The sequence below is a fragment of the Buceros rhinoceros genome, unplaced genomic scaffold (assembly GCF_000710305.1).
Source record: "Buceros rhinoceros silvestris isolate BGI_N320 unplaced genomic scaffold, ASM71030v1 scaffold2862, whole genome shotgun sequence".
In the NCBI taxonomy this organism is placed as follows: Eukaryota; Metazoa; Chordata; class Aves; order Bucerotiformes; family Bucerotidae; genus Buceros; species Buceros rhinoceros.
In genome coordinates this window covers 69,398-96,369 of record NW_010398159.1, presented here as the reverse complement: position 1 = coordinate 96,369, position 26,972 = coordinate 69,398, and the positions used below count along the sequence as shown (strand labels likewise).

Below are 26,972 nucleotides of genomic sequence, written 5' to 3'. Positions count from 1 at the left end.
TATATACACCCTGTTATAGCAAGTCTTTCATTAATGAAAAGTAGTTTATTAAGCTAGCAGGATTTAAACTTCCATTGTTTACATCTAGATTCACTACTCAATTAATTACGAATTTGAAAATAACAACAGAAAATTTAAAATTAAATTGTATGTATTAGGACATTCAACTGAGGTAGACAATCCGAGATAAAAACCTCCCAGTAAATTAGAGACTTATGTTCTTTAGAGAAGCTATATGCTCCCCTACAATTTTAGTAATTAACACCTAAGGCTAGAACAAATTTAAATTTTAAAATAATTTCTTAAGTCTCCCTTCTACTATTTCAGGCAGTATTTTATTTCACACACATTCATTTCTAGAGAGATTCTCTAATATCATTCAATGATATGCTACTGTCTCTCTCTTACCAATTCTGGAACTATCTTGGTTTGTTGGTTTTTACACTGTTTTAGAAAAAAATTCTGGCTGCTCTCTGCTCAATGTCATTTATTCAACACCCAGAATTACTAACTGAAAAAGTGTTAGTTCTTTGAATATACAACAAGGAAAAACATTAAAATGGTATGATTCTGGACTTAAAGGATCTTCTTTGTCCCTCAATTATTCCAATGATAAGTTGTGGAAAGTAAAAGGGAATTCACGGAATCAGAATAGTCTGGGTTGGAAGGGATCTTTAAAGGTCATCTAGCATCCCACAGTGAGCAGGGACATCTTCAACTAGATCAGGATGCCCAGAGCCCTGTCCAACTTGACTGTGAATGTTTCCAGGGATGGGGCATCTACCACCTCTCTGGGCAACATGTGCCAGTGTTTCACCACCCTCGTTGTAAAAAATATCTTCCTTATCTCTAGTCTAATTTTCCTCTCTTTAAAACCATTTAACACACCAGGTTTGGAGGAGAGTCACAGCAAGTAACTCAATGGGAAGATTCTCATTAGTTTCAGTAAGACTGATTTTTTTTCATAGTATTGAACCTGTTCCTGGTATCCTGACCATTAATTAGGAATTACATCTGATGAGAATGTTATCAAGTTCTCAGCTTGCCTTGGCTTAAAAATAAACTTGCCAAATGCAGTTCAAATTGCGCATTAGGACCTACAAACAATGTCTGCACCAGATACTTAAGAAATAGGATACCCCCTCTAGGATTTTTTAAGTTAAATTCATTCAACATTGATTGACAGTAAGACTTCAGATCTAGTTCTTACACTTGGGTAGCACTGGGAAATGGCAGCAAGCCTCTTAGAGCTTTAAAGCCCGTGACACTTCTTGATTTACTGTTTCTGTTCCAGGTTCTGTGGATTAAATGGAACATTTTTTTCCCCCCTATTCTGGAGGAACAGCAAGGAAAGTTGTAGAAACTCCTGGCACAAACAAAACCCTTTTGTAGCTCAGCACAGCTAATTCCACATTTATACGGTATAAATGTCAAGACTGAGAGTAGATTTAAAAGATCAAGTGGAAATGAAAGAAAATTATTGTTCTAAGATGCTTTCAGCATCAGATTGTCTCGGGTAAAGTTTCTGATATCACCTACCACAGATTTTTTCCTATTCTTTTTAATACTAAAAATCCATGACTTTCAATCATTGATATGAAGAGGCATTAAAGTTTACTGATAAAACTTTCATATAAATACATATAAAACTTCATGTACACTTCCTAGCAAATAAAAACATATAGATATCAAACTCGTCAAAGAAATTTAGTTAAAAATAATAGAGAAGACATTCTGAAACAAGAATCAACTCTCTTATTTCTTTATAATACACAAAAATGTCAGTCTAATCTAGAAAAACATGGACATTTAAGATACGAAGCAAATCATATGTAACATATACAAAGCTACACAAAAATATATTAACATTTCTTTTAATTTTCTTCTTGCTTTCTTTTTCTTAAGGTACTGCCTTCCACTGCAACACTAACAATGGGATGGACATGAAGTCACAGACACATGTAAGGGACAAGGGGCCATCAAACGATAAGACAGAACAGGAAAAAGGAAGTAAAAAACACAAATCAATCTTTCTAGAGCTTTACTTGTCACACCTGCTCTGTCAAGCGGCCCAATCATAGTGAACACATGTAAAGAGTGTGAGAATAAGTCATATAAGTACATATGTAAATGAAACAATTCTGAAATTTAGTGCATGGCTGCAAAACTGGCAGTCTAAACTGCTAAGAATATCTTTCATTCACATGCTCATGGCATTATGCTGGATTCAATCCAGCACGCACTTTACCTCAGATTTTGATAGAATTATTCCTCTGAGAGGTTGCACTGCCAATTCCTACCTTCCACCTACAGTAAGTCTAACTAATTGAATGCCTCAGCACTAGAGATTTTGACAATTTGGGTTAAAACTTGCTTTTAAACTCCAGCAGCTTCATCCAAGTTTAGCTCACTCTAATGTGCTCCTGTCCTATGCTTTGGCAGCCCAGCTGGGACCATGAGTGTTGCAGAAGTGCCTGCACTTCTCTCACGTTTTATTTATCTTTTATAGAGGTTCACTATAATAAGCTCTGATTGCTGCAAAGAAGCTGAAGCCAACAGGAAAGCTTCCAGAGGTGGTGGCTGACATACGCTAACCCAAATACCTGTTTTACCAGCTTAAAACACCCATCGTGAATAACAAACGCCACTGTCATCGATGGATTTGATGACGATTTCAGTGGGACCAGGATTTCAAAGTAAGTCATGGGCTTAGCAGGTCCCAGCACTTTCTGCCTGACATCAGCGCTTAACACCATCAGTGGACTAAAAACACGTGGAAGGATGCAACGGAGGCTCAGGAATGAGGCCAGCGCACAGCAAGAGAGCAGCAGTGAGAAGCAGTGTCTGGCATACGCACTTGTCTTTCTGAGAGAATGGCATGCACAGGATGGTATGGAGGAAGGTGGTGGTGGTGAGGATGAAGGTGGTGGTGAGGATGATGAGGTCTCATTTACATCTTCTGGATTTATCCAGTAGGCGCGACTGTCCCGATTACCTTTCTTACTAGTACAGCTGATGTCGCACTGGAAAACATCTTCACAGCTGTCGCTTTGCAAGCGCTCCTTCTGGAGAAGTTTGTCCACTCTCTGTATGATACACTCCAGACTTTTGTCAACATTCAACCAAACCTTCTCCTTAAAACAAAACATTTCCTTCTCAATTTAAAAAGAAAAGAGACACTGAGTAACAAATCCCTTGGCAACATATTCCCCCTCTAACTCTAGCCACAGTTCCTCTGCAAAATTTCCTCTGTTTGTTTATGTTTGTGCACACACAAACTCTGGATATACAAATGATGTATATCACTGCGTCAACAATATGTAGCGACATGACTTGTGTGGTAAATCACAAAGCTATTTTCTAAATAAATTCGATGAACAATTTTAAGTGCCTCTTCCTGCACTATTACTCCAATTTCCAGTTGGCACTATTGCTTATTCTTGAAACTCATGTTTGACATAATAATTGTATACGGTCACATATCTTTTTTCTCATATAATTCAGAGAATATAATTACTGTATTATTTTACTAAGTAACTGAATTGGCTTTATTCATATCTCGTTACTGTGAGTTTGACTGTAAGCTAAAGTACGCCAAAACAATTAAAACTAGCAAGGATCCATATCCAAAACAATTTTGATCTCATTTCTAAATTGGTATTTCCAAATATTAATAATGGTGTTAATTAGTCTTGACTGTTTCTGAGACTTAATTCACTTCTGTTTATATTACACAGTGACAGAATTTATATAGCCCAATTTCCATTTCAATTGGCAGTGTGGTAAGGAAAATAATTTAAATTCTTTGTGTAAACAATTTTAAAATACTGTTCATAATCAAAACAGAAAAGGACTGCAAATTCTAAATATTTAGATGAGAATAAAAGGCAGGAAGGCTGAACAGTACAGTTAACACATGCAAAACATGCTGTATCTTGGAGAAGCGTAACAGCCCTTTGTAGTAACAGTCAGTTTTTTTACTTTAAAAGCTACTTATGTTCCCTTGGATCCAACTTCAGGAAAACCACGCCCCTACTGTAATGATCTTCGCTGTTTGGGAGATCCAGAACTATTTATTAAGACCTGTTTGTATCCCCATGCCAAGCAAAAACAGAACATAGGATGCAGGGAATGTCTTTCTTAGTTGATATACACCTCCAAAACAGTCACCCTTTGCATATCTGGTGAGCAGTTTCAGAGCTTATAAACAAATGAACACAGCAAACAAAACCTGAAAGGAAGAAAATATTCATCAGCCTATTAAGTGAACATACCCATTCCTCTTCATGCCAATCCACCTGCAGAGAAGATCGGCTATTTCTTCCTGTCCACCTGGCCACAAGTGTATCTTGATCATTCCTCAGCATCACTTGCTCCCCTTCTCCGGAGGTTGGAGATGCTTTTGAAGCTATATAGTCTGGCCTTGCAGCATTCAGTCCATGTATTGAATTTGCCAACAGCTTGCAGTCACAGACTGTGACAAGTTGCCGGGTCTGAAAAGCAATAAATCCCCCACACTTCAACAATTTTTCGTTATTTCCTACATGATTTATACTATATTCTTTGGCAGAAGGAAAAAAGAACTAGTATTCTGTAAAAGAAACTAACCATTGTTTAGGAGCCTCTAAGGTGCCTTTAAAACCACTTTACAGAATGGCCTAAAAAAGCGATATAGGCTACCAAAACACAAACGGTATATTTCCAAAGTCTGTACTACTAGGTTAGTCTTGTACTTGTTGAAAACTTCACTAATAAACGTGCAATTCCCCTTTATTTCCACTTTACTCTCCATTTGACGAAAGCTTAGGACAACATGCAGGCATTTTTATACCACACAGAATAGCTGCCACAGCAGAGAGACCATGCTTAACTTGCACCATTCTGTCTGAAGTCATAAGCCTTAAGAGATGGGCTGACTATACAACCCACTAGTCAATGCAGCTTATTCCCTGTCTTATTTAGTGGTGCTGTACTAAAGAATTTCTGGAAGTACTATGAATATGAAAAGTATCTGGCCTGTGAATCTATTTAAAAAAGAAAACAATAAACGAGCCCTTACTATGTTATATATACACATGCTGTCCAGCTGTAGAAAATCCCACAGATTAGTTATACACACTGTACTCATTTAGAGTGAATATTATAATAATACATTTACATGGGGTCACATTAGTTTTTGCACTCTACAAAGTTGTATGCATATCCCCTCCACTGGGACAATTTATGGCAAGAGGATTTGCCATTACTGCCATTTACTATCTTCAGATCTGCTTCAGGGGCAGAAAAGATCAGTAAAACTGTATTTGTTTTTTTGTCCCTGTAAATAAGATTGTGTTCAGATGTGGATCCAGTCTGGTTTCTGTTAGCACCAATCAACAAATAACTGATTCACATCACTATAATTCAAGTAAAGGCAGTGTCACCATTATCTCTTATTTCACCAGTAGAAAAATACAGAATTATTTCACTAACTTTTGCCCAGTAGCTGCTGCTTGACAGATGACTCAGAGGAACATCAAAAAAGAAACCAAGTGGTTATGGAGAAAAGCGTATAAAAGAAAGTGAAGAATGCGCATTTCTGGAATATGATGAACAAATAGAGGGAACCAGAGGACAGTGCTCTCCACTGCACTCTCAAGAGGAGGTGAAGGCAAGAATGAGAAAAGTAGGAGACAACCTAAATGAAAAGCAGCAAATTTTAAAGGCTGGTCTGATTTCAGTTTTTCTTTAAGACTGTACATATTACAATACACTACTGAACAAGGTAAAACAGATTTTTCCAGAAAACCTACTGAAGACAGAGAAAAAAGTACACCGCTTCAGCGTGGAAATGTGTTACACTCCTACCTTGTCTGCTAGGATGGCAAGTGTTCTTTCAAGGCCATTAGCTGATCTATCCTTGGCAGCTCTTGAGAGTCTTTCTGCATAGTAACTGACTTGCGTTTTCAGCGTGTTGATCTGTGCAATAATTTCCTTTGCTCTAACAATGTCCTGCGGGATGTATATTATAGACTGGGAACTTGTTGAAGTGCTGAAAAAGAAAGACTGATTTTAGGGGAAAAACTGATCTAGAGGTACACACATTACAGTGGCATGCTGGGGAATTAATGGCAGACAACAAAAATTTACCTAAGCTAGCAATTAACAGTGAAAGGCCAGTGGGCAATTGCACAGCAGGAACATGACCCTAGAGCCTTCTCTGCCTTTAATGAAAGCATTCAGATGCAGATTTACTAATCCTTCACCCCAAGGGGCTGTGGGCAGAGCTTTTATACCAGAGGGACAGTCTTGCTGAGGAGAATGTGGGTGATAGGATTTTGCCATCAGATATATAACCACTGCTTGCAGAGACAGCTTGCCTTACTCTCCCTCTCCTCACCACAGAGATTCTTCACAGAGGCCTGGTTTACACACCTGTTTTATCACAGAGCTACTAGCATCATGAAAAGAAATTCTGCACTGCTTCTAACACAGAAATGCTACGCAGATCCGTAACGCAAACACTGTGGTATTAACAAAAAATCCTTCTGCTAGCGTATCCTTTCATTTTGCAGGCCTGGTTCAAGTTACAGCTACAAAAGCAATCTTGTGATATATGAAAAGTAAAGTGTATCTCCAGGCTAATCCAAGGACTTGATTCTTGACATAGCTTCTGTTAGTGTTTGCTTCACTACACATGATACAACTCTCTATATTATGAACTCAGCTGTAACAATATAAAGCACTGCCAAATTTTGCTCTTTTCCATACAGTAAGGGAAATTAACTATACCAATAAAACATATCTTTATACTGGGATACCACAGCTCTGCTAAGACTGCATACTTGGCATTGGAGGAGAATAGTTTATGTCCTCTAAGTTTAGATGTCTACAGAAGTTGCTTATCCAATCTAAGACAAATGCTTCAACTACCTCTGTAACAGCTGGAGAGAGAACAGCCCTTCTAAAGCGTTATTTAGTTCTACCTGAGAAAAGCCATCCACAAAGTGCTTAGAAAATGACTTCAAGCTGGAGTTTTGCTCTTAGTTAGCTATGTGGAACCAATGCACCACTAGTCTCTTTGCCAGGCAATATGCTGGTTTTTTGCTCCCAGTGGGAAAGCTATACAAAGATCAGGCCCTTATATCAGCTCCAGCTGTGATAAGCGTGATGCCCGTTTATGACGTGGCATCAAGCATGAGGTGACACCAATTGTACATTATCTTATTAATTTTTTCCAGTCATGAACAGCTTCAGCACAGTAACAGCACAGAAGAACCTACTGTTTGAGCCAATCTTAGCAGTGTTAGACGGACACAGCTATGCTGAGAGATTACACAAAGGGAAGTTTCTTTTCCAGGCACAGCTACCTCAGATCATAACCTCCAAGGACTGTGAATTCCTCTGCTACCCCTAGAGCAATGCTGTCCATTTCTGCAGTGTGTCTGTGAGGTAAGATGGGAGGGTTGCGTGGGGCATGCTTTAAAATCATTGCCACTTACACCACTTCTTTTCTCTTAACTGATATTAAGGCAAGGGAGAAGCTTACTCCCAGTATCTGTCTGAGCTCTGTTACAGGAAAAGATGGGGGATTTGCTCTCAAAGGATATAATGCAGAAGTGAAAGAGTCCTTATTTGTGTCCCTCTGGTCACCCACCGGAGTGGAGCGGAGAACAACCACTCCCCAGTACTGCTATAGCATACAGCAAATTAATCTCAGCTTTTAGGACTTTGATTGTGCTCTCTGCAGACTGGTGATCTTAGTAACAATTCCTCTGAGCAATTTCTTTCCACAACGGTGTGGTTAACATGCATAAAGATGTATTTGGTAGGAAAGGCCATGCAGCATATTGAGTTCTGATTTATAATTATTATATTTTTAATCACAAACATTTGCTGGGATGATCGGGGGAAAAGTTATGGTGTAAAGTTCATGTCTATTTATTTTCCAACCTGCAATTGCTTTTTCAAATGAACAGCTCTCCTTCGTACTATATCAGCAAACTGTAACACAATCTCAAACTCTCAGTGAATTAGGGGTTCAACCTTTAATACAAGTAATTTAGGGCAGAACTTCTGCACTGTTGAACCATCAAGTAATGTTTCCTTTTCATAGCACTGAACACCACAACGTGAAGAAAAATAAACAAAAGTGAAAATGTTCAAATAAAGACATGGGTTATGAAACTATAAACCATGTCCAATCTATCACCATAAAGATTTTAATTATCTTCCACCTCTGGCAGAAAGATTCTCTCTCCGGGCACTTCTCACTGGAAATAATAGAGGAAAAATATATAAAATTCTCATGTTCTGAACTTCAGCTTTCTAACTTCTTATGATCAGAGAGAGCCAAGAAGCTAGCTGTTCATTACAAACAAACATTGCAGATGAAATGAAATTCACCACACACCATGTTCTACAAAGCAGCTACAATTACTTAAAGCACAATTAAGGATGCCATGATGCAAGACATTAAAAAGTCCTGCACGTTTTAAAACACACCAGATCATTGCCAAAGGAAAGAAAGAAAAATAAAACAACCCAGAGAACAGAAACCCTCTCTCAGGACTCTCAGAAAACTCACCAACACTCCTCATAACTGCTAAAAAAACAAAAAAACCAAAATAAAATTAGCAGATTGTTAGCAAATACCAAAAGCAGAAAACAAAACAAAGGATGTTTGGGGAAGTAGCTTATTTGAATCATCTTTTCAACAAGGCAGGTACGTAACAATTGAAGTTGTAAGCAAGAAAACACAGACTGCCAGATGCCCATGTGTTATTCTGGAGAAATGTCGTGGATGCGCCCAGCACAGTTTTGACAACGAATGGAGAAAGAGCTGAATGATATCCATGTATAAGTGAAACTGAGGAGATGGATCTCAGTTCTACTATACTGGCTTTTATGATAACACAGACGTACTTAAAAGGAAAGTTTTTCTTCAAATACTGTACTTGCAGTTTTCATGGACCCAGAAGGAACAGTTCTGTAAAGCTTAGAGGGAAAATACTGCATAGAAATTAAGCTCTGCGATCAGCTTAATTATTGGGTGAGGGGGCAAAAATAAAATAAAAATACACAGGAGCTTAGATATTGCAGGAATGAGGCCCAATTCAGCAGCCAAGTTGACATAAGGAGGTTATTTCAGAAAGCAATAATGGTATCAAAACAGGAAGGGTGAGCCCAGCGTACTAGTGTGTCCAGGTGTACAGTTTTCTCTAGTCCCATGCTAGTGCACTCTGTAAGTCAGGAATAATTACTCTAGGCATATTTTCCCACCAGTCTTTTAATCGGTACATACTTGACTGATGTTCACAGGATGCTGCTACTCCTCCACTGCCAAAATTAATTCTGCAGTTGGCAAAGCCCGTTTCCCACATCACTCCCTCCTCCCATCAGCTCCAAATCCTACAAGCCCTTGCTTTGGAAGGGCATTATCAAGGTCTCCTTTTCCATGGCTACAATGACTCCTTGACCTGCTGCTCTCTTTGTTCCTTAAATTCTCCATACTGCAGCAAAAGTAGTGCAGACCCAGAGAGCATTATCTCTTCCCTGGAAGCCGGAGTGTGTGCCGTGCAGGTCTCTCCCTTCAGCACACGTGACCTTCCCAATTTCTGCCCCTTCCTTTAGTTCATACGGCTGCACTTCCAGACAGGTCATTAGACAATCTCCAAAACAGGACTGTGGAGGTCAAGTACCCTGCCTGTAGAGCAGTGAGAGTTCAGATTCAGAAGCCTAATCTGTGCATAAACCTTCAGGCAATGCAGAAAAGCCTCCAGCAATAGTCCCAGAATTAAACCCAAGTTGACAACAAGCCATTTGCCTATCACAGCTGTTCTGTATGAGAGTGCAGCAACAGGACCTTGAAGCTATGAGAGAGGTGAAAACCCCCTGAAAATAATGGGTTGAAAGCATGGTATAGATTACTTGAGGAGTTCTCCAACTTTTCTCATCCACAGTTAGGCAGAACCCAAACCAAACGCCTAAAATAGCCAAACTAAATGAACGAACAGGTGCTCAGGAAAATTAAAGATTTCATTGAAAAGACTATTAGAAAGGGCTCATTAGTAAACAAACAAATACGCTAATATAGAAAGCCATGGAATAATCTTCACTTTATATAGTAGAACTATTGAATGAAGTGCAACAAAAACATAGAATAGAGTGATTTTTCCAAATCACTAAGCATGGATCAGGAGGAAAAGGCATGGTAACAGCTGGCACAACAACATTTCTACTTACTGTTTCTTTGCCTCTTCAAATTTATGCAGCTTTTTCCGCAAGCCACCTGATTTAAAGCCTTGACAATGAGCTGCTGGTGCTCCTATGGTGACTATGTCGTAGTTCTGATCTGGGATGGACAAAAAGGACTTACAAATGAAAGCCTGTCATCTTTAATGCAGACAAACAATTGTGGAAATTGAAAAGCTAGTCTGAAAGTAATTTTTGATAAACTTTGTGAGAGCGTTTTGAAGGACACAGAAAACTGAATTGTTTAAGAAGCTCTCAAAATCCATCAAGTACTTTAGAGGTGAAAGAATCATACGTGAATGCAGGTCCTGTATTTCTTAATCTAGAAGACTGACAAAGAAAAAGAAGCCTTGAACATTGGTATTTACACAAGACCTGCCATTATTAGAATCCCTCACACATACACATGGGACAAGCATGTGTCAGTTGTTAGTGAAAATTACTGTTAAAATAAGGGAAAGTCTAGGTTATTTATGAAGAAACAAGTTTGATGTGAACCAAGCACTGTGATTTTGCATTACCATAAATGATGGTTCCACAGAAAAAGCGCACAAGCTAAACAACAAACAACAGTCAGAACCTTTGCTATTCTGCTACAATTCAAAATGACTGGAAGGGACACAGCAGCTTAATCCAGTATATTCCCTACTAGAAAGGCTGACTTGTGTCACCTAGGGTACAGTCAACTCCAGAATTTAGTTTTGCCACCTGCAGAATAGTGATAATTATACTTACACCTCTTCTTTTGCAAAGACATTTGGAATCTGAGCATAGAGGGTGCTACAGAAATGCTGAGTAGCGCTAGTACTACAGAGCAGCAGTTTGTAGAAACTTGGCTATTTGGTTGAAGATGAAAATTAAAAAATTGGGAGAAAAGTAACAGAGTAAGGTGAAGAAAGAGAGGAAGAAACAAATACCTGATCCTCCATCATCCTGGACTCTCATTCTCTGTATATGTAAATTCGTAGGAACAAATTCCAATTTTTTATCAGCTTTCAAGCTACTGGCTTTAAATGAAGGACCTGAGAAATGCAGGAGAAAAGTAAGCCTAAAACCCCTCTGCTTCTGCTTATGCTAAAACATTCAAGGAGCTTCATCATTTGCTACATGCTGAAAGTAAAGCAGAGAAAAGGAAAAAAAAAAAAGATGTATCTTTCTGTTACTGTTCATAACTATTCTCTACTTTAAGGGTAAAATAAGAGAAAGAATAAAGCAGACAAATATTCCCAGTTCATCAGCAAACTCACAATAATTGTTAATAATGGAATCTAATAATAGTATTTTTTACTCATGAAACTAAAATTCTGGGTTCCAAATTTCAGAGAAGCACTAACAATCACGGTCGAGAAGTATCACGTTATTATGAAAAAGAAATCACCTTTATACTGGTGCAGGTCAGTTAGATTTTCCTGGTAAGTTAAAATAATTGTTTGGTATTGAGTAACTATTTGTCGACGAAGGCTTTCCCAACAAGGAGACAGTTCTCCCAGTTCTTCTAGTTCACATACCCTGGGGTTGGGGGGGGAGGAGGAAAAAAAAAAAAAAAGAGGAAAAGAGAGGTGTTTAGTTCCATTGTCCATTTGACTGAGCTCACATTGTATCAATGCAGCACCATCCTCAGCTGACACATTCTCAATTCACTAACCTACTTAGCAGAGTGGGAATGCTTCCAAACACACGGCCCAAAGCACAGCTGTTGAGCTCTACTCCAAGGTACAGAGGTTCCTCACAGTCATAACACAGAGGCAGAATACACCACATTCCCCTCAGGAACCTCAGGTATTGGTCAAAACCAAAGCTTCCCACCTTTCTGCAGGAGCCCTCAAACTATACGATGATTTACAAATGATAGGCACTGCCATCATGTCAGGTGACTTGGGACAATGAGGACCTTGTCAGACTACTCCATGGAACTTTGGTGGGTCTTAAATTAAATCAGGACTGTGACAGAGGTTAGATGGGTGATTAGCACCTATGTGACATTAGGTACAAGGAGTACCTGCAGTGGCCAGGTATCTACACAACAGTTTTCAAGGCCAGGCAGGGCAGGCCTAAGAAGCCTGTTAATAAGGGTTTGGAGAGACAAAACATGAGCCAACAAAGCCTTCATCTGAGATTCAAAATTCTAGGCACTCAGGCGTCACTGTAGGTGGAATAAAGATCAACCCAGACATGAACAGGAAAACCTGTGTCTTTCCCATTACAACCTGACTGCTAGGTTTTTAGTCACACGTGGCAATCCTGTGTCACATACATGCTGGGAACACTGTGCTGCTAAGAAAACAGTCACAGTGTATTTCATGTCGTGCTTGTATTAATCTCTTCTTGGATTAAGATAATATTTGGAATAAAAGAAGAAGAGGAAAAAAAAACAAGTCAACACCAGACACAATTCAACTCCAGAAAAGGCAGAACAATCATCTGTCAAAAGGATCCAGCGGTTCTTTTTGTAGTTCTCTCAATGTCCCTAATCCATAGTTTTAATCAATTGTCTTTATATAATTTAAGGCAGCATTTCACAGAACAATTGCCACCCTGTAGTATTTAGGATGTTGTCAAAAGGAAGCAAATTTCCAAGAAAAAACACCAGATTGATTTGCCAATAGGCAAGAGCGTAAAATTTTTAAACTATTTTTTACCATCCCAATCTTGGCTTTTATAAAGAATACACAAACTATTATGTTTGCAAACCACAGCCTACAAATGTAGGGAAGTAAACCTCATAAATGAGTATGTTGCCTGGAAGAGAGTTAATTGCTTTAAAAAGAAGGAAATTCAGAATAAACCTACAAAACGCTTAACGCATTTTCTTCTCCCTCCCACCTCCTCAAATGAGGAGAAGTCATTACTGTCATACAGCGTCTCATTTTACTTGGTTTTTTTCTGTTTATTTTCTATTCAGAACTATTCTTCTGACTCAAAGCCATCCCTCAACTCACTGAGCGGAGTTAGTGCTCCTGTCACCTACCTTTGCTTTGCTTTCATAGCACAGAAGTCAACTGACTTTTTCAAAGTTCACCTTGAACTTTGATTTGGATTCTTCTTCTCTGTCTGCTGCTCTAATTACTCATTCCACTCAGCTGGATTCTGTGTTGTCTCTGTTCCTTTCTCAAAATTCTCAGCAGCTGGAGTTATTTATGCTGTCTCATCTGCCCAAACTTCCCCCCACCTATGAAACATTGCTATATGTTTTCTTTTTAATTTAACTTTATTTTTCTCTTTATATTAAAAATAAACTATGTTTAAAAAACAGAGAGTATTGAAACATATAAATGATCATATATATAAAAAGATAATGTATGCTAATGTCCTGGTCCTAGTACAGTCACACAGCTATGGAATAATGTATTCTGTGGCCTTATCAGTACTTTTGTGAGAGGAGCAGATAACACCTAGGTGCAGCATGATTCTACGTATTCACTATGCCAACAATTCTCTCCCATTGGCACCTCTACGTATTCGTGTTACCATACACTCAAACTCAAGCTCTGACATGAAATCTTATCCACTGTAAATGTACAGTCAGCAACTTGTCTGCTTTTGCTCTTTTTTCTTCAGTGCCTCTGTGCATTAAAGATACATTCCTTGGCAACTCAGTAACAGCCATATCACTGGTGTATGTAAATGTGCAGATGTAAACTAGCCTGAATTCACCTTGCTGCATCTTCTTCTAGAAGAAGCTTCACAAATTGCCTAGGGATGTGCAACGACAGAATGCTCTCAGCCATCTGTTCCAAGATTCTCAAGTGGTTTCCATCAGTGGTTGGGAAGCGATACATTCGGCAAATGGCACCACCAAACACTAAAGAATTAAAAGGATATTATTTAAGCATAAGGCTTGAGTTAAAAGTGTACAAAGTCTCTCCTTTCTTAAAGTAAATGGCTTCAATTCACCAACATCCTGTAACACACTGTGGTAAAGTTCTAGTTCAACCAGGCTTCAGTCCAGCTTTTCCAAGCATGGTCATTCTGCAATGACCATTCTTCCAAGTTTTCAGGAAAAGCCTCCAAATAATTTAAAACACTAGTAAGAAAATGAAACCTGAATTTTTTTTTTTGTTGTTGGGGGTTATTTTTGTTTGGTTGGTTTGGTTTTTTTTTTTTCCCCTACACACACATACTGGGCATTTTTCTCTCGTGCTGGAATACTAACTTTTCTTCAAGAATTTTTTTTTTTCTTAAAGCAACTGCTTTTCTCTGTCCCTCTCCTCAACCCCCAAGGATTGATTAAGAATAGACTAGCAAACTGTATGGAAAATTTTATACTATAGTCAACTTAAAACAAAAGTTTGCCTCTGTTGTTCTTGCTACACAGAATAGTACAGTTGATAAAATAATTTATTCTTGTACAACCCTCGAAAGGCTGCTCAGTCAGCAGCCTGTTCCTATTCCAAGGAAACATCCGCTTAAACACCCTGGGGCCACAGGCAGACAGGAAGAGATTAGCTTTTACTGATGCCTAAAGCTTACTCGTTACAGCCCACAGCAGCTTACCAGATTTCAGCAGTGCATCTTTCCGTAATGAAGCATATTTGGATCTGATTCCTAAAGATTCTGTTAAACTTTCGTCAACTGGCAACACAGTCTACACAAAAATAAAAACAAAACCGACAAATAGTAAAGAATAAAACCTCAGTGCCAGGGCAATACGCAGTGATGACCCTATTATAGAGACTTGAGAGGAACATTCAACTAAACACATCGTTAAGTAAGTAAATATGTTTACTGTGGACAAGAAGTACCACTCAAACCCTCCAATCTAAGCATTCCTATTTACTTGTACTTCACAGTTCAAAATGCTGTGGAAATTTTCAACCAGTCCTTTAACTACTTTATGTTAGCCCAGCTCCAGAGTCCTTAAAGGCGCTGCACGAGTATGTGGCAGCTACAGCTCTGGCTGGATACAAAGTGATACTAATAATCCACATCGTGGCTGTGATACACAGACATGAGTGCAGTTATCACCAGGATATTCAGAACACAAGGTTTACAGATTAAAATGTATGTCCAGGCTGAGAAAGCACTATAAATATCTGTTTCCAGACACATATTTGGGGATCAGGAAAAAAAAAAATCCAATATTTAAGTAAGGTGCTCAGTTTTATTAGAATCTTCTAAGTCACCTGTGAAGATTCTGTAAATTCCCTGAACATCCCCATTACAGTTTTGCTTAATGCCACCTTCCAATTCACCATGTGAACTGGAATACCACATCTTCATGAAACTGCTTATCGATGCACCAAGTGAACCAACGTGCAGTACCGCAAGCCTAGCCTGATGAAGGGCATGAGCACTTGAAGATTTATCACTGTCAACTAAAATTTCCCCAAGACTTTTCACCCCAGACATGAGCACCAAGAGCTCTGTAAAATACTACATGACTTCACTACCATTAGGCTGTTCTTTACAGGATTTTTAAATGGTAAAGCACTGCTAAATACCAAGATGGACAGGAAAGTTGACAGCAGATGTCAGCCTAGCTTATTTCAATGCTGGCAATAAATCTATGTTTTTCTGAATTTGATACACTGCCCATACTCACCCTTCCATTAATTGTATCAGGTGACCTTGTCACTGGAGGCCTCTGGTCGGTTTTTTCCTCCATTTGCCATCCAATAACTGTAATGTTACCTACGCGGTCACTTTCAGCCGACCTGCAACAAACACTCTGCGTTGAGATTTTTTTGGAGGAGGACCTGTTTATCAACAAGGGAACACTTATAAAAGGCTATTAATTTTCAACCTTAATGAGCATTTTAAATAGGACACTTTTCAACTTAATTTTATGTATTTTTATAATGCATTACTCCAACAGGAAAATGCTCCCTTCATTCTGCAGGGATGCTGTACAGATATCCTAACTGAAGGCTACCTAAAACCATGCATGTGTTTCAATACTTCTGAAAAACCACAATTTGACAATTAGCCTGTTGTAGGCAAAAGCAGCTTAAATTGTAAACATTAACAGGGAGCAGATAACTGGATGAACATGCACGTGTGTGTGCGAATGTCTGAAAAAGAACTTTTTAACTTTCAGTCAGAAGCCTGCTACTTGCTAGCTGAAACTGGAAAATTTTGATAATACACAGACTAAATAGAATAGCATATCCCAAGTCTTCCACTAATAGAGAAGTCAGTCAAGGCCACCAGTTATTAGGCTGGTCACATCCTGTGCTTCTGCAGATCGACTGTTTAGATTGGAAAAATAGGAGGCCTGACATTTCAGAAAGAAAAGCTGAGGCTAAAAAGAATGATCCTGAAAATAAGTGGTCTAGGAAAGACAGTAGTGAAGAATCTCAATGGAGGAAAGACCACTCAGGTGGAGGAATTGCGTGGAAACAAACACCAGAAGTCCCCAGGGACCACTATCAGCTGAGACAGGTCACTAACAGCTGGGCACCTGCACAGCACAAACTGGCACAACCTTCTGTCCCACCTTCCCAGAGCAGCAGCCATCTCCCTGATGCAGAGGGAAGCTGACACCGTATGAAGATGTGACTGAGAAGAGAGTGAGTAAGCGAGTCAGAGAATCAAGTGGGGTAAAAGCTCTAATCTCTTGCTGGATTTTAAATACGCACCAGTTCCCAGATCTACCAGGGCTATCGCTTATTCTGTCTCATGATACACAGCAATTTTGGTAGAGACTTTATGTTATTATTTTAAGATATATTCTAAATTGCATTTTAAGATTGTTGTTTCCATGTAAAAATATCATGGAACAACTAAGGGAAAAAAAAAAGTTTCCGGAACATATACAATACTGGTGAGACAAAAGAAATAAGCACACAATATCACTACAAGAAAAGTAGTATCCAGCATTATGCAGCATGTTTCTAGACATTGCTCAGCATCCAGTTGATACATCTGAAGGGTAATGAGACAATGAGAAGACACGCATGTATTCACACACTTTGATAATCAGAATGTGCTTGATGTCAAACTAAGAAAGTTCAATAAAGCCCATTTTCAACTTAGTTATGAAAGCAAAAACCTTACAGAATAACCGTATCTGACACAAAACCACAAAACTCCTGCCGTTACATTCCTTCTCTTTTTTTCATCTCCTTTAAAACATCCTCACCTCCACACCTATAATAAATGAGACTATTTTACCCACCATCGGTATCATACTTTTTGTGTCTTTTCTGACTCATTTCCCTCATCTGCTCCCCTCTGTTAAATCATGTCAATTTTTTCTTTACAACACATTGTGGAAAAGCTGAAAACCTTACCTATTTCTTCTCTTAGCATGAAAAGCTTTGCCCCTGTTTTGTTAGTTGTGCCTGGGCAAAGAAATTTTGGCAGGTTTATCAAGTCCCTGTTTCTATTGCTGATTATGCTGATACTACCAACACCATCTTCCTCAGTCTCTCTGACTATGCTTTTCACCTTCAGCCGACTTTCCTTTGCCTTCTCTGACAGGATAGCCTGTCCTACATTCAACACGTACTACTACAGTGTGCATCTACACATCACAGCTCTCTTTCCTTAACCTCACTTTGCTTTCTTCATCCTTCCTCAACCACCTACTTAACTTTGTTCCATATTGGTTTTCAAGAGTGCAGTTTGATTCCTACAAGCAGAACTACTACTACCTTAAGGACTGGTATTAGTCTCTCACTCTCTTTTTCATTCCCTCCCGAGTCATGTTGCTTCCATAAAAGTTTCCAATATGAATTGAACTAGAAAATTACATCAATCAATGTTGCTGTAATGTAACTTCTCCTATTCCTAGAGCATTATATTGATAAATACACAATTCAGCAACTGGTAGGTGTTGAAATAGTAAATAGAGCCTAGATTTAGCTAAGCCAAGGTACTCTCAACAGCTAACTCCCACTGTTTCCATGGGTTTCATTCTTCCCACTACAGGCTCTTTATACATTAGCATGGTTAAAAATACTCTGTTTTCCCACTCTCCACAGAAACAGACGCTGAGGTGATAGGATGAAATGCATGAAAATGAAATTGGTCTTGACAATACTTTCTGCACTTGCAGAACTAGAACCAACTCTATCTAATGTTATTCACCACACTGAAAAGGTCTCATTCTCCATGTTTTAATTATCATGCAATATAAAATAGTTTTTCCTTAATAGTGGCCTGAAACCACAAAACCCAAACAAACAAACTACAGGTTTTCATCACATCTCACACACAGTTTTCATCACATCTTAAGTATGCCTTCAAGAATTAAGAATTATTTCCTAAATGGAGAAGAATATTACAAACCTTAGTGTTAAGTGCAATCTGTGATTCTTCTCCTGGAGAAGTTCTTTTACTGCGAACGTCCCAGAACCCAACAAATACATCTGAAAGTAGATGAGTACCAGAATTGTATTTATTTACCTTTGCAATGAACAAAGGCTTTGTCCACAGCACTAAAGCCCAAAATACAATCATTATGCACAAAAGTATTAGAACAAAAATGTAATTACATATGCCCATAAACAACTCATTAAAACACTTTAAAACATAATAAATTTGGTAATTTATCAAAAATTCTTTTTCTACGAGAGGACAATAAGCATTTTTGTTTCACCAGGATTTGAGTGGAGTCACCTTAGTATATAAAAGCTTACACTCAGCAATACAGAAACACTGTAAGCAATGACTCAATAGGGCTCAGACTGACTAGGTCAACATTTCATAGTCCATCCCTGACTCAAAACTGGCTGCTTCTGAAGAATTCACCTCCTCTGGAGGTGAATTCCTTTTTCTCCAGAGCCTCCCCATGAAGCCAGCAGAGCTGTGACTCTCTGAACTCTGCTGCCTCTGAGGAAGCTGTGGAAAAGCAGACATGTGGGGCTGAAACAGTATTCTGAGCAACAGTGTGAGAACAAACGGTCTGAGTTTCCCCACAGATTCAAGTAGCTACATGGGAGGGCAGGTACTTAAACATTTTTCAGTAAGGGAGCAAATCTCACCCCTGAACAAAATCACTAAAGTATCAGTGAAGGGATATTTCTGGTATTTAGCAGCTCTGCTCAAAAGGACTGCTTCATCGGGCCCAACATTTTGGTACAGGTTAGAAGCCTCAGGGATGCTGCAGCCCATTCATTATCTAGGTCAGTAAAGAGGCCCACAACATAAGAGAATAGAACCTTTTAATTTAAATCAGTGGCTCCAAAACTTGCTGCAGACAAGTCTTATTTGAGAAAACTGGCAATGCTCCCTGCTCTGCCAAATCCATCTCACAGCATTTGTCTCTCCTTCCCAACTCCTCTTGCTTTCTCTAGGATCAATGCTGCTACCCCTCTTTGCTTTCTTACACAGAAGTTACTAGTTCTATCTCATTGCTTCTCATTTCCTTGCTCCACACTAACTGGGCAGGCAACAGGATAATGGAAACTTACTGTTCCCTGAGATCTGTCTTTGACATCATACACCGAGAGTTTGATTTGTGTCATTTGATTGATAAGAGAGTCTTGGAAAAAGGCAATGCTGCTCAGAAAGATAGGATTATTTGTTCCCTGCAATCATAAACAAAAAAGGCAAAAATTAATGCAAGGTGGTATTTCTTAGAAAGCAGTACTTCCTGTGTTATCTTCAATTTTAAATCTAAGCCAGAGGTATCTCTCCACTCACCTCAATAATTTCTGTCTGTGCATGCTTCGTCCAGAATGCCTGAGGGGGTGTGGTTACACTCACTGCTACAAAACTATTTGGTTTTCGATCTAGCGATGGAGTTAGCAGCTCACTGCAAGCTTTAGGTATGCAACAGATAGATAAACAAATTTAGATTCAGGATCTTCTTCATATTGCTGTAAGAGTCTGTATTTTTACAAAAGCATAAATATACTCTGAGCAATAAAGCCATGAAGAGCCTAATATTCATTCTACCACCACACTATAAAGGCAAACATCACTCACCTTTGTGCATGCAAACAGTAAAGTGCGATTAGGTTTAGCTCCAAGCCGTAGAGTTGTAATTTAAACTTGTTCTCTTCTAACACCTGCCTATACTCCCCCTTGGCACAGCTCATTAGAACAACATCCATGCATAGTTTTTCCTCTGGGAATCTCATGAGCGTGGCTGCATTTGATTTGAAGTCATGCTCCATTAAGCCCATTAACAAACGGCATTTTGCCATGGAGAACCAACGGAAGTGCTTGAACATTGATTGAGCACCACTACTATGAGGAGAACTAACTTGTAACTGTAAGAGACCAGTAATTTATCTCCTTTCAAATGTTACTGTGACTTTAACTGCTGGGAAGGCACTATGGCGAGCAGGAAACAACTACCAAAAATTTCAGGGAGTGACTCCACACAATAACATTAAACTTCAGATTCAAATTCTGTCTAGCTAGATACAGGTAACTGCAGTGTGGTCTGACTCTGCTTCAGCTAGGTGCAGAAAGTTAATTCTGAAATTTACCTGGGCGAGCAAAACATTTAAATGAACTCTAAACAGCTTTGCAGTTCTAGATATTTTTAATTTATCTGGAAATATTTAAAGTACCTTATTCAGCTCTAAGGAGTTCTTGTTCGGATTATTATTCATAACAGAATTACATGCACCTGAGAAAAATTTCTATTTTTTATTGCAAACATACTGTTAAGAGCATAACCTTTGAAACATTAATCCACTATTAAGCCAAGAAAACCACGCTGCAGTTGAAAATGTGGAATGAATTTTCATTAAAAAAATATTTTTCATTTATTCTTCAATTGAGGTGAGTCAATGCACAAGCTTCTTGTCCAAATTTAACTATCTCAGAAATTAGGACACTTCTGCAACTCACATTATCAGTGGACAGCAAAGACCACACAAAAGACAGTATGTGTAATAGTTGGTACTCTTAGAAAATATTCTGTCCTAAAATGGTATTTCCAGCAAAGCTTCAGTTTGTTTGAAGACCTGAACTGCTGATAAAGTGAGGCTGAAGACAGTTTTGCTGTATCTTCACATAAACAAACCAAACATTTAAAAATAACATTCACATAGCAAACATTTTAAATTGTATAGGATGGATGTTGTAATTACAGACTTCTAAAAACATCACAAAACCAAGCTGCTGGCTGCTTATCAAAAGATACTGAACAGGCAACAAGAAAACTGCACCACATCTCCATAAAAATGAAAGCGAAGTTTCAATCCTTACCGTATGAAAGGCACTTCAAAATGAACAATTAAAAACCCACGCATATACTCAATAGCATGTATCATCAAAATTAGCATAAAAATCACTGAGCCTACCTAAACTGAACTCTAAAATCGGTTCATCTGGATCCTGAATGTTTCCTGTAAATCAGAAAAATTATCACAAGATTAGCCAAACATTGCTGTTACATGAATCCTTTCCTCAATTTGCAGTCCTACAGAGAAAGAGGTTAAATTTTATAGAAAAAAAGGAATATTTTTAATTCAATGAGCAACGACTGGCACTTAAAATATTTATTAGCTAATCTTTGGTATCTTGAAATGATGGGAAAAACTGGAGAAGATCTCTTTTTGTAAAACGTGTTAAAATATGTAAAACTATGCTAAATTATACGGAATATGGGAACATAAAATGCCAAATCTCAGTAGAAAACAAAAGGATTAAAGCCAGTTTGTGTCTTAGCCACTATTAACTCTAAATTACTAAATCAGATATGTCTCCTCTGTCATCAGCGAACAGGGAGAAGTTTGAAAGCATCTGTCTCTCTCACTAATCAAAAAAAGCCTCTGGGGGTTACAATCCTAATTTACTCAACATAAAAGATGAGGGCGATACTTCTCAGCTCCCTGAACTCTCTTGAAAATTTTATGCAATGTCAAACAAGGAGGTTGCCAAGACTCCTCTTAGACCTTGACATTTTTTTATTGTTTTCTCCCCTTGTTGCTTATTTTTGACTATTAAACATAACCGCACAAAATCCAGCTTAATTTCATTTTTTTATTTCCATCTCCGTTTTTAATGTGTGGTCAATCTTAAAAATTTAAGTAAGTTTAAGACTTTTTGATTTTTTAGTATAATTCCTTCATCTCATTCTCTCCAGATAACCAGAAACATCTAACTCTTCTAGGAATTAAAAGAAAAAACCCAAACCCCAATGTTAGCACAAGGAAGACTCTGAAAGGCGCAACAGAACAGCAGCTGCCATGGAGGTACGTACCTGCTAAAGAAAGGCCTAGCATGTCCGAGGTGACGTCGATGGTGGAGGCCCGTTGCACGGTGCGGGATTTTGCACCATGGCGGGGACTGTGTTCTCTTGCTGTCATTTTGTCATGAAGAACCCTTCTTTTCTTGCTGCTTGGCTTTACTGATGTTTGTCTTACAGAGTAGCAGAGTGCAGCCGCTTGTCTCCAGTTGCTATTCCTCTGACATCACCACGCTAAGCAATAAAGAGAGCAAAAATGTACACCAACATGTTAGGCTGCTATCGGCTACTCTTCTTTTTAGCAGCAGCAAACCTACTGCTCTAAAATTGACTCAAGTCCTTCAAATAAAACCCTCAAGGCAGATCCAATGTACAGTAACTCGATTTGCATGAACTGTACATCTGTAGCGTTGTACTGCAAATTGTTGACGACTGTACCGCATGTAAGAAAGGCTCTTTCTGTCAGAGAATGGGGGATGAGACTCGTTAACAGACCAGCTGCTCTTCTCCTTTGTCTAAGTTATTAAGCCATCCTTAATTAAGTTTCCTGATTTTCATAATCCCTGGGGAGCACAAGTAAATTCGTCAGATGGGGCCCCTGTCTGCAGAGGTAGGACAAGGGATAAGGACAAAGGGACAATGGGTCATCAGAACGCAGAACTAAAGGGCAGGAAACGTTAGTGTCAGCCCACTGTGTCGTTCCTGGCTCTACTGCCATGAGAAACGGATATTGAAAACTATAACTAAAAGCTACCAGATCAGAGCGAGGCTGAAATTCTGGGATGGAGATGGAAAGAAAAAGCAAAAGGGGATGCCTGCTGATATGGCACATGGCAGCATCTGTGCTTTTCCTCCACCCTACACTTTATTGGTCTACAGACATCCATGACAGTTGTTCTTCCCCTCACAATGCCTATAAAGTGAAACATTATGGTAGGAAAGAAATACACAGCTTATAGAAAATTTGGTTAAATTGTTAAATGTGGTGCTTTTGGTTTGGCTGATAAATTTGAATGTTCCTTCCGTCAGCCATGTCAGCACTGCAGTTATGAAACGTCTGTATTTGTTTCACACTATTATGACAAACTCCATTCATTTAGGAAGTGAGATTAGGAGTAAAATCTGATAAACCTGTACTAACACAGTGACTAATACCTTCATATCAGCCCTCATTCATTTTACAAAACATTTGAACCACACGGCATAATGGGAGCATATTTTTTTTTTCCTTTTAGGTTGATGAACCTAACAACGGTCAAGATGCATTCTAATAAATAAAGCACCTAGCTTCTACTTGTTTTTTAACTAGGCACTGTAAAACTGCCAGAAGGCCTTCAGAGGAACATTCAACTAGCCTAACTTAAGTCTCTGAATTTAACTAGTTGGCATCTCCCTCTAGAGAACTTCAAAAGAATCACCCTCTCTCCACTGGGAACTCAAGCATCTTCTAAAGGAGCACTGGTTCACTGGACATCTAAAATTCAGATGCATGTGAAGTTAAGTGTCTAAGACAACTGAATAGAACACAACCACGGCCATCTACGTGAGTTTAGGAATGAGTGAGGAGCTCATTCTAAGGAGGAAGAGATATGGGGTGTGTCCATCAGATGGGGCAGTCTGTTGCCACTCAGAACTAATAATTTGCCTCAGTGATTCAACTCAGGTTTATATAATATAATGTCATAAGCCATTTCCAAATAGAAAAAAAAAAAGGAATTCTTGAGTGGAAGAAGCAGAAATTGGGTGTTGAGATGTTCAGAGCTGTCAAAACTTTAAAACTCAGTGACAGTATACAAAATAACACTCTGCTTATAATTTATTATTACTTTTAAACTAAAAATTAAAGCAGGCAGTTTTCCAATTCATATGGAATCACAGAACAGTTGAGATTGGAAGGGATGGCTGGAGTTCATCTAATCCAACCCTCCTGCTCAAAAGCAGGATCACCTAGAGCAAGTTGCTCAGGACAACGTCCAGCGGATTTTGGACAGGAATGGACCTCTCTGGTCATAACCTCTCCAGCCAGCCTGGTTGTTCCAAAGTTTTATCACTCACAGCAAAACACTTTTTTCTTTCTTTCATGTTTAAGTGGCCACTGAACCACCAGTCTTTCTCAAATCACACTGAATATCCTAAGATTTGGTCAAATAAAACTTCCATTAAAATTCTTTGCCAGTTTCCAAGTCCTTCCATTCTCCTATTTTTTTGCCCTTCTTTCAGCAATAGGTTGTCCTTGGTTTGTTCTTTATGTAATGTGATGTTTAATGTTTTTTAAGTCCATTAAACCTAACTGCCAAATGAAACAGAACATCTACAAAACGTGCTTGCAGAGATTTAAACAGGATGCTACAGTCCCTTTCCTCAAATTTCACCAATAACTTTTTAGAGAATAACTAACATGTTCACATAGATACAGGACAGATACCAGTTAGGTTAAAGAGTCCAGTTGTAGTTGCTGAGATCCTTAAAAAAAGAAGTTAAAACAGGGTCGAGTATTTTCTTTGGTTTGAAACTGTTTCTATTTCAATATTACAGAGCGTAACAATTTTCTAAGGCTAAGTTCTCAACTATTTATTTAATTTGCAATAGTAATTTCTCACTTAATGATACATTTTAGATTTACTTACACTGATCATACTTACAGAGGGCTCTTTTCCTCATGTGTGGAAGAATTTTGCATATCATAACATCAGTTAAGTCCACATCTAAAAAATTAACAAAATCAGCAGCATAATTAATCAATTTTTCAAAAATAGCATAAATCCAATCAACAGGCAGGTACTATTCTCAGATTAACTGTAAATCTAACTTCTGATTACCAGCTCTCGCATTAAAGTTTACTGAAAATAGAAAAACAGTATGAGCCTCTGCTGGATCTCCTCCAGCACTAGTAAGTCACAGCAGGAGCAATAGCTGGTCACAGCAGGAGCACAAAGAAATAAGCTTATGCTGAAAAGGACTGACTTCAGGGCAGCATTTGGTGAGTGGGTAGCATACGTGTAAGAAATGTATGTTCACATGTTTACCGAAAGGCTTGGTGCTATTAAGAAAAAAGAATGTGTATTTGTTGAGTACAAGACTTTAAAACTTTGAAAATTTTGATGTTTGGAAGAGTTATAACCCCCACTGTCAGGAGAAATGATCCTGTGTCAAAACACGGAAGTTCAAAAGATCAGGATGTACGGCTCTTTCTTCATCAGGTGAAATTACTGTGCAAGGTAGGCTAGTATGAACAGCTTGTAATAAGCATACGGGAAAAGTGAATTATTTTTAAATCTACTACAGGTTAACTGAAGGTTTGCATTTGTTAGTGGTACCATCTCATTCAAGTACATTTGGACTCAAGTACATTAGGATACGCCTTTTAAGACCTTCTGTGTATGCAATACTACAGTAGAAGAGCCAGGAAAGTCAAGTCTGAGCTTTTTAATTTAATCGGCAGCCGTACCAATTACCCAAGACTGCTTAAGAACAGGCATGAGCTCTTACTACTTACGGAAAGGGTTTTATCTCACCTAAACTGCATACGAGGCAGGTATCTGTTCTCAACTCGCTGCCCAGGTTCTCTATATAGTCAATGATGATAAACAGGCACTTCCAGAGAATGAGTCACCATTTTCCAAGGTAGGTGGGATGAATCACCCCAGAAAGATACCTACCTCTCTCTCTAATTATAGAAAGAATTTAGATGACTAGCTCAGGCCTGATGCTGCAGCTGGGGAAACTGGATCCCACCCACGGCTGTGCTAGCTCAGGCAGAGGTGACTTCCCTCTATTCACTACACAGCCTGACAGACCCAAACAACAGGAGCTCTGATCACTCTCTTGAACTAGAACCATTTCAGTAACTACAACTATATGTACATGGTTTTGATAAAAATCAATGGAGGTAGAATTCCTACCAAATTAAAGGCAGTATTAATACACCAGATAGTTTCCTTGGATGGTACCAAAGCCTGGTACCACTCCTGCAGCCAGCAATCCCAAAGGCTGATCTAATTCATGTCCAGGCAAACCCTGTCCTGAAGAAGATGGCATGATGCATCTTCACGTAGTCTTAGCTTTACCCATACTACTACTGCAGACAGTTGACGTTGCCAGTATGTGCAGTTTACACTTCATGAAGTTTTGGTGCAAGGCCAGTTTTCAACCGTGGCTCCAATGGAAGTACAAAAACCTGTTGGTGACCCCCAATACAGGGGGCCAAGTGCCAAGTCCTGCATAAACAAGGCCAAGTGCAGGGTCCTGAACTTGGGTCACAACAACCCCATGCAACTCTACAGGCTTCGGGAAGAGTGGCTGGAAAGCTGCCTGGCAGAAAGGGACCTGGGGATGTTGGTCGACAGCCAGCTGAGTATGAGCCAGCAGTATGCCCAGGTGGTCAAGAAGGCCAACAGCATCCTGGCTTGTATCAGCAAGTGTGACCAGCAGGAGGAGGGAAGCAATTGTTCCCCTGTACTTGGCCCTGGTGAGGCTGGACCTCAAATGCCGGGTTCAGTTTTGGGCCCCTCACTGCAAGAAGGACATTGAGGTGATAGAGCATGTCCAAAGGAGGGCAGCAAAGCTGGTGAGGGGTCTAGACCACAAGTCTTATGAGGAGCCGCTGAGGGAACTGGTGGTGTTCAGTCTGGAGAAAAGGAGGCTCAGG

The 26,972-nt window shown here is 39.0% G+C and overlaps 1 protein-coding gene across 1 annotated transcript in view; it reads right to left on the bottom strand.

The window, feature by feature from the left end:
* The window catches only part of INPP4A (inositol polyphosphate-4-phosphatase, type I, 107kDa), a 49,471-nt gene extending 24,444 nt beyond the window's left edge, over nt 1–25,027 (bottom strand). Inside the window, exons 1-16 of the mRNA XM_010130971.1 lie at nt 24,967–25,027; nt 22,340–22,558; nt 21,438–21,482; nt 19,822–19,940; nt 19,590–19,706; nt 18,466–18,545; nt 15,776–15,887; nt 14,728–14,818; nt 13,888–14,035; nt 11,612–11,742; nt 11,151–11,255; nt 10,225–10,333; nt 8,567–8,581; nt 5,848–6,031; nt 4,275–4,493; nt 2,858–3,134 (exon numbers count right to left, since the gene is read on the bottom strand). Coding sequence (XP_010129273.1) covers nt 2,858–3,134; nt 4,275–4,493; nt 5,848–6,031; nt 8,567–8,581; nt 10,225–10,333; nt 11,151–11,255; nt 11,612–11,742; nt 13,888–14,035; nt 14,728–14,818; nt 15,776–15,887; nt 18,466–18,545; nt 19,590–19,706; nt 19,822–19,940; nt 21,438–21,482; nt 22,340–22,445 — 1,858 coding nt within the window. The 5' untranslated portion in view covers nt 22,446–22,558; nt 24,967–25,027. The remainder of the gene's footprint in view (nt 1–2,857; nt 3,135–4,274; nt 4,494–5,847; nt 6,032–8,566; nt 8,582–10,224; nt 10,334–11,150; nt 11,256–11,611; nt 11,743–13,887; nt 14,036–14,727; nt 14,819–15,775; nt 15,888–18,465; nt 18,546–19,589; nt 19,707–19,821; nt 19,941–21,437; nt 21,483–22,339; nt 22,559–24,966) is intronic.
* Nucleotides 25,028–26,972: the final 1,945 nt, after the last annotated feature.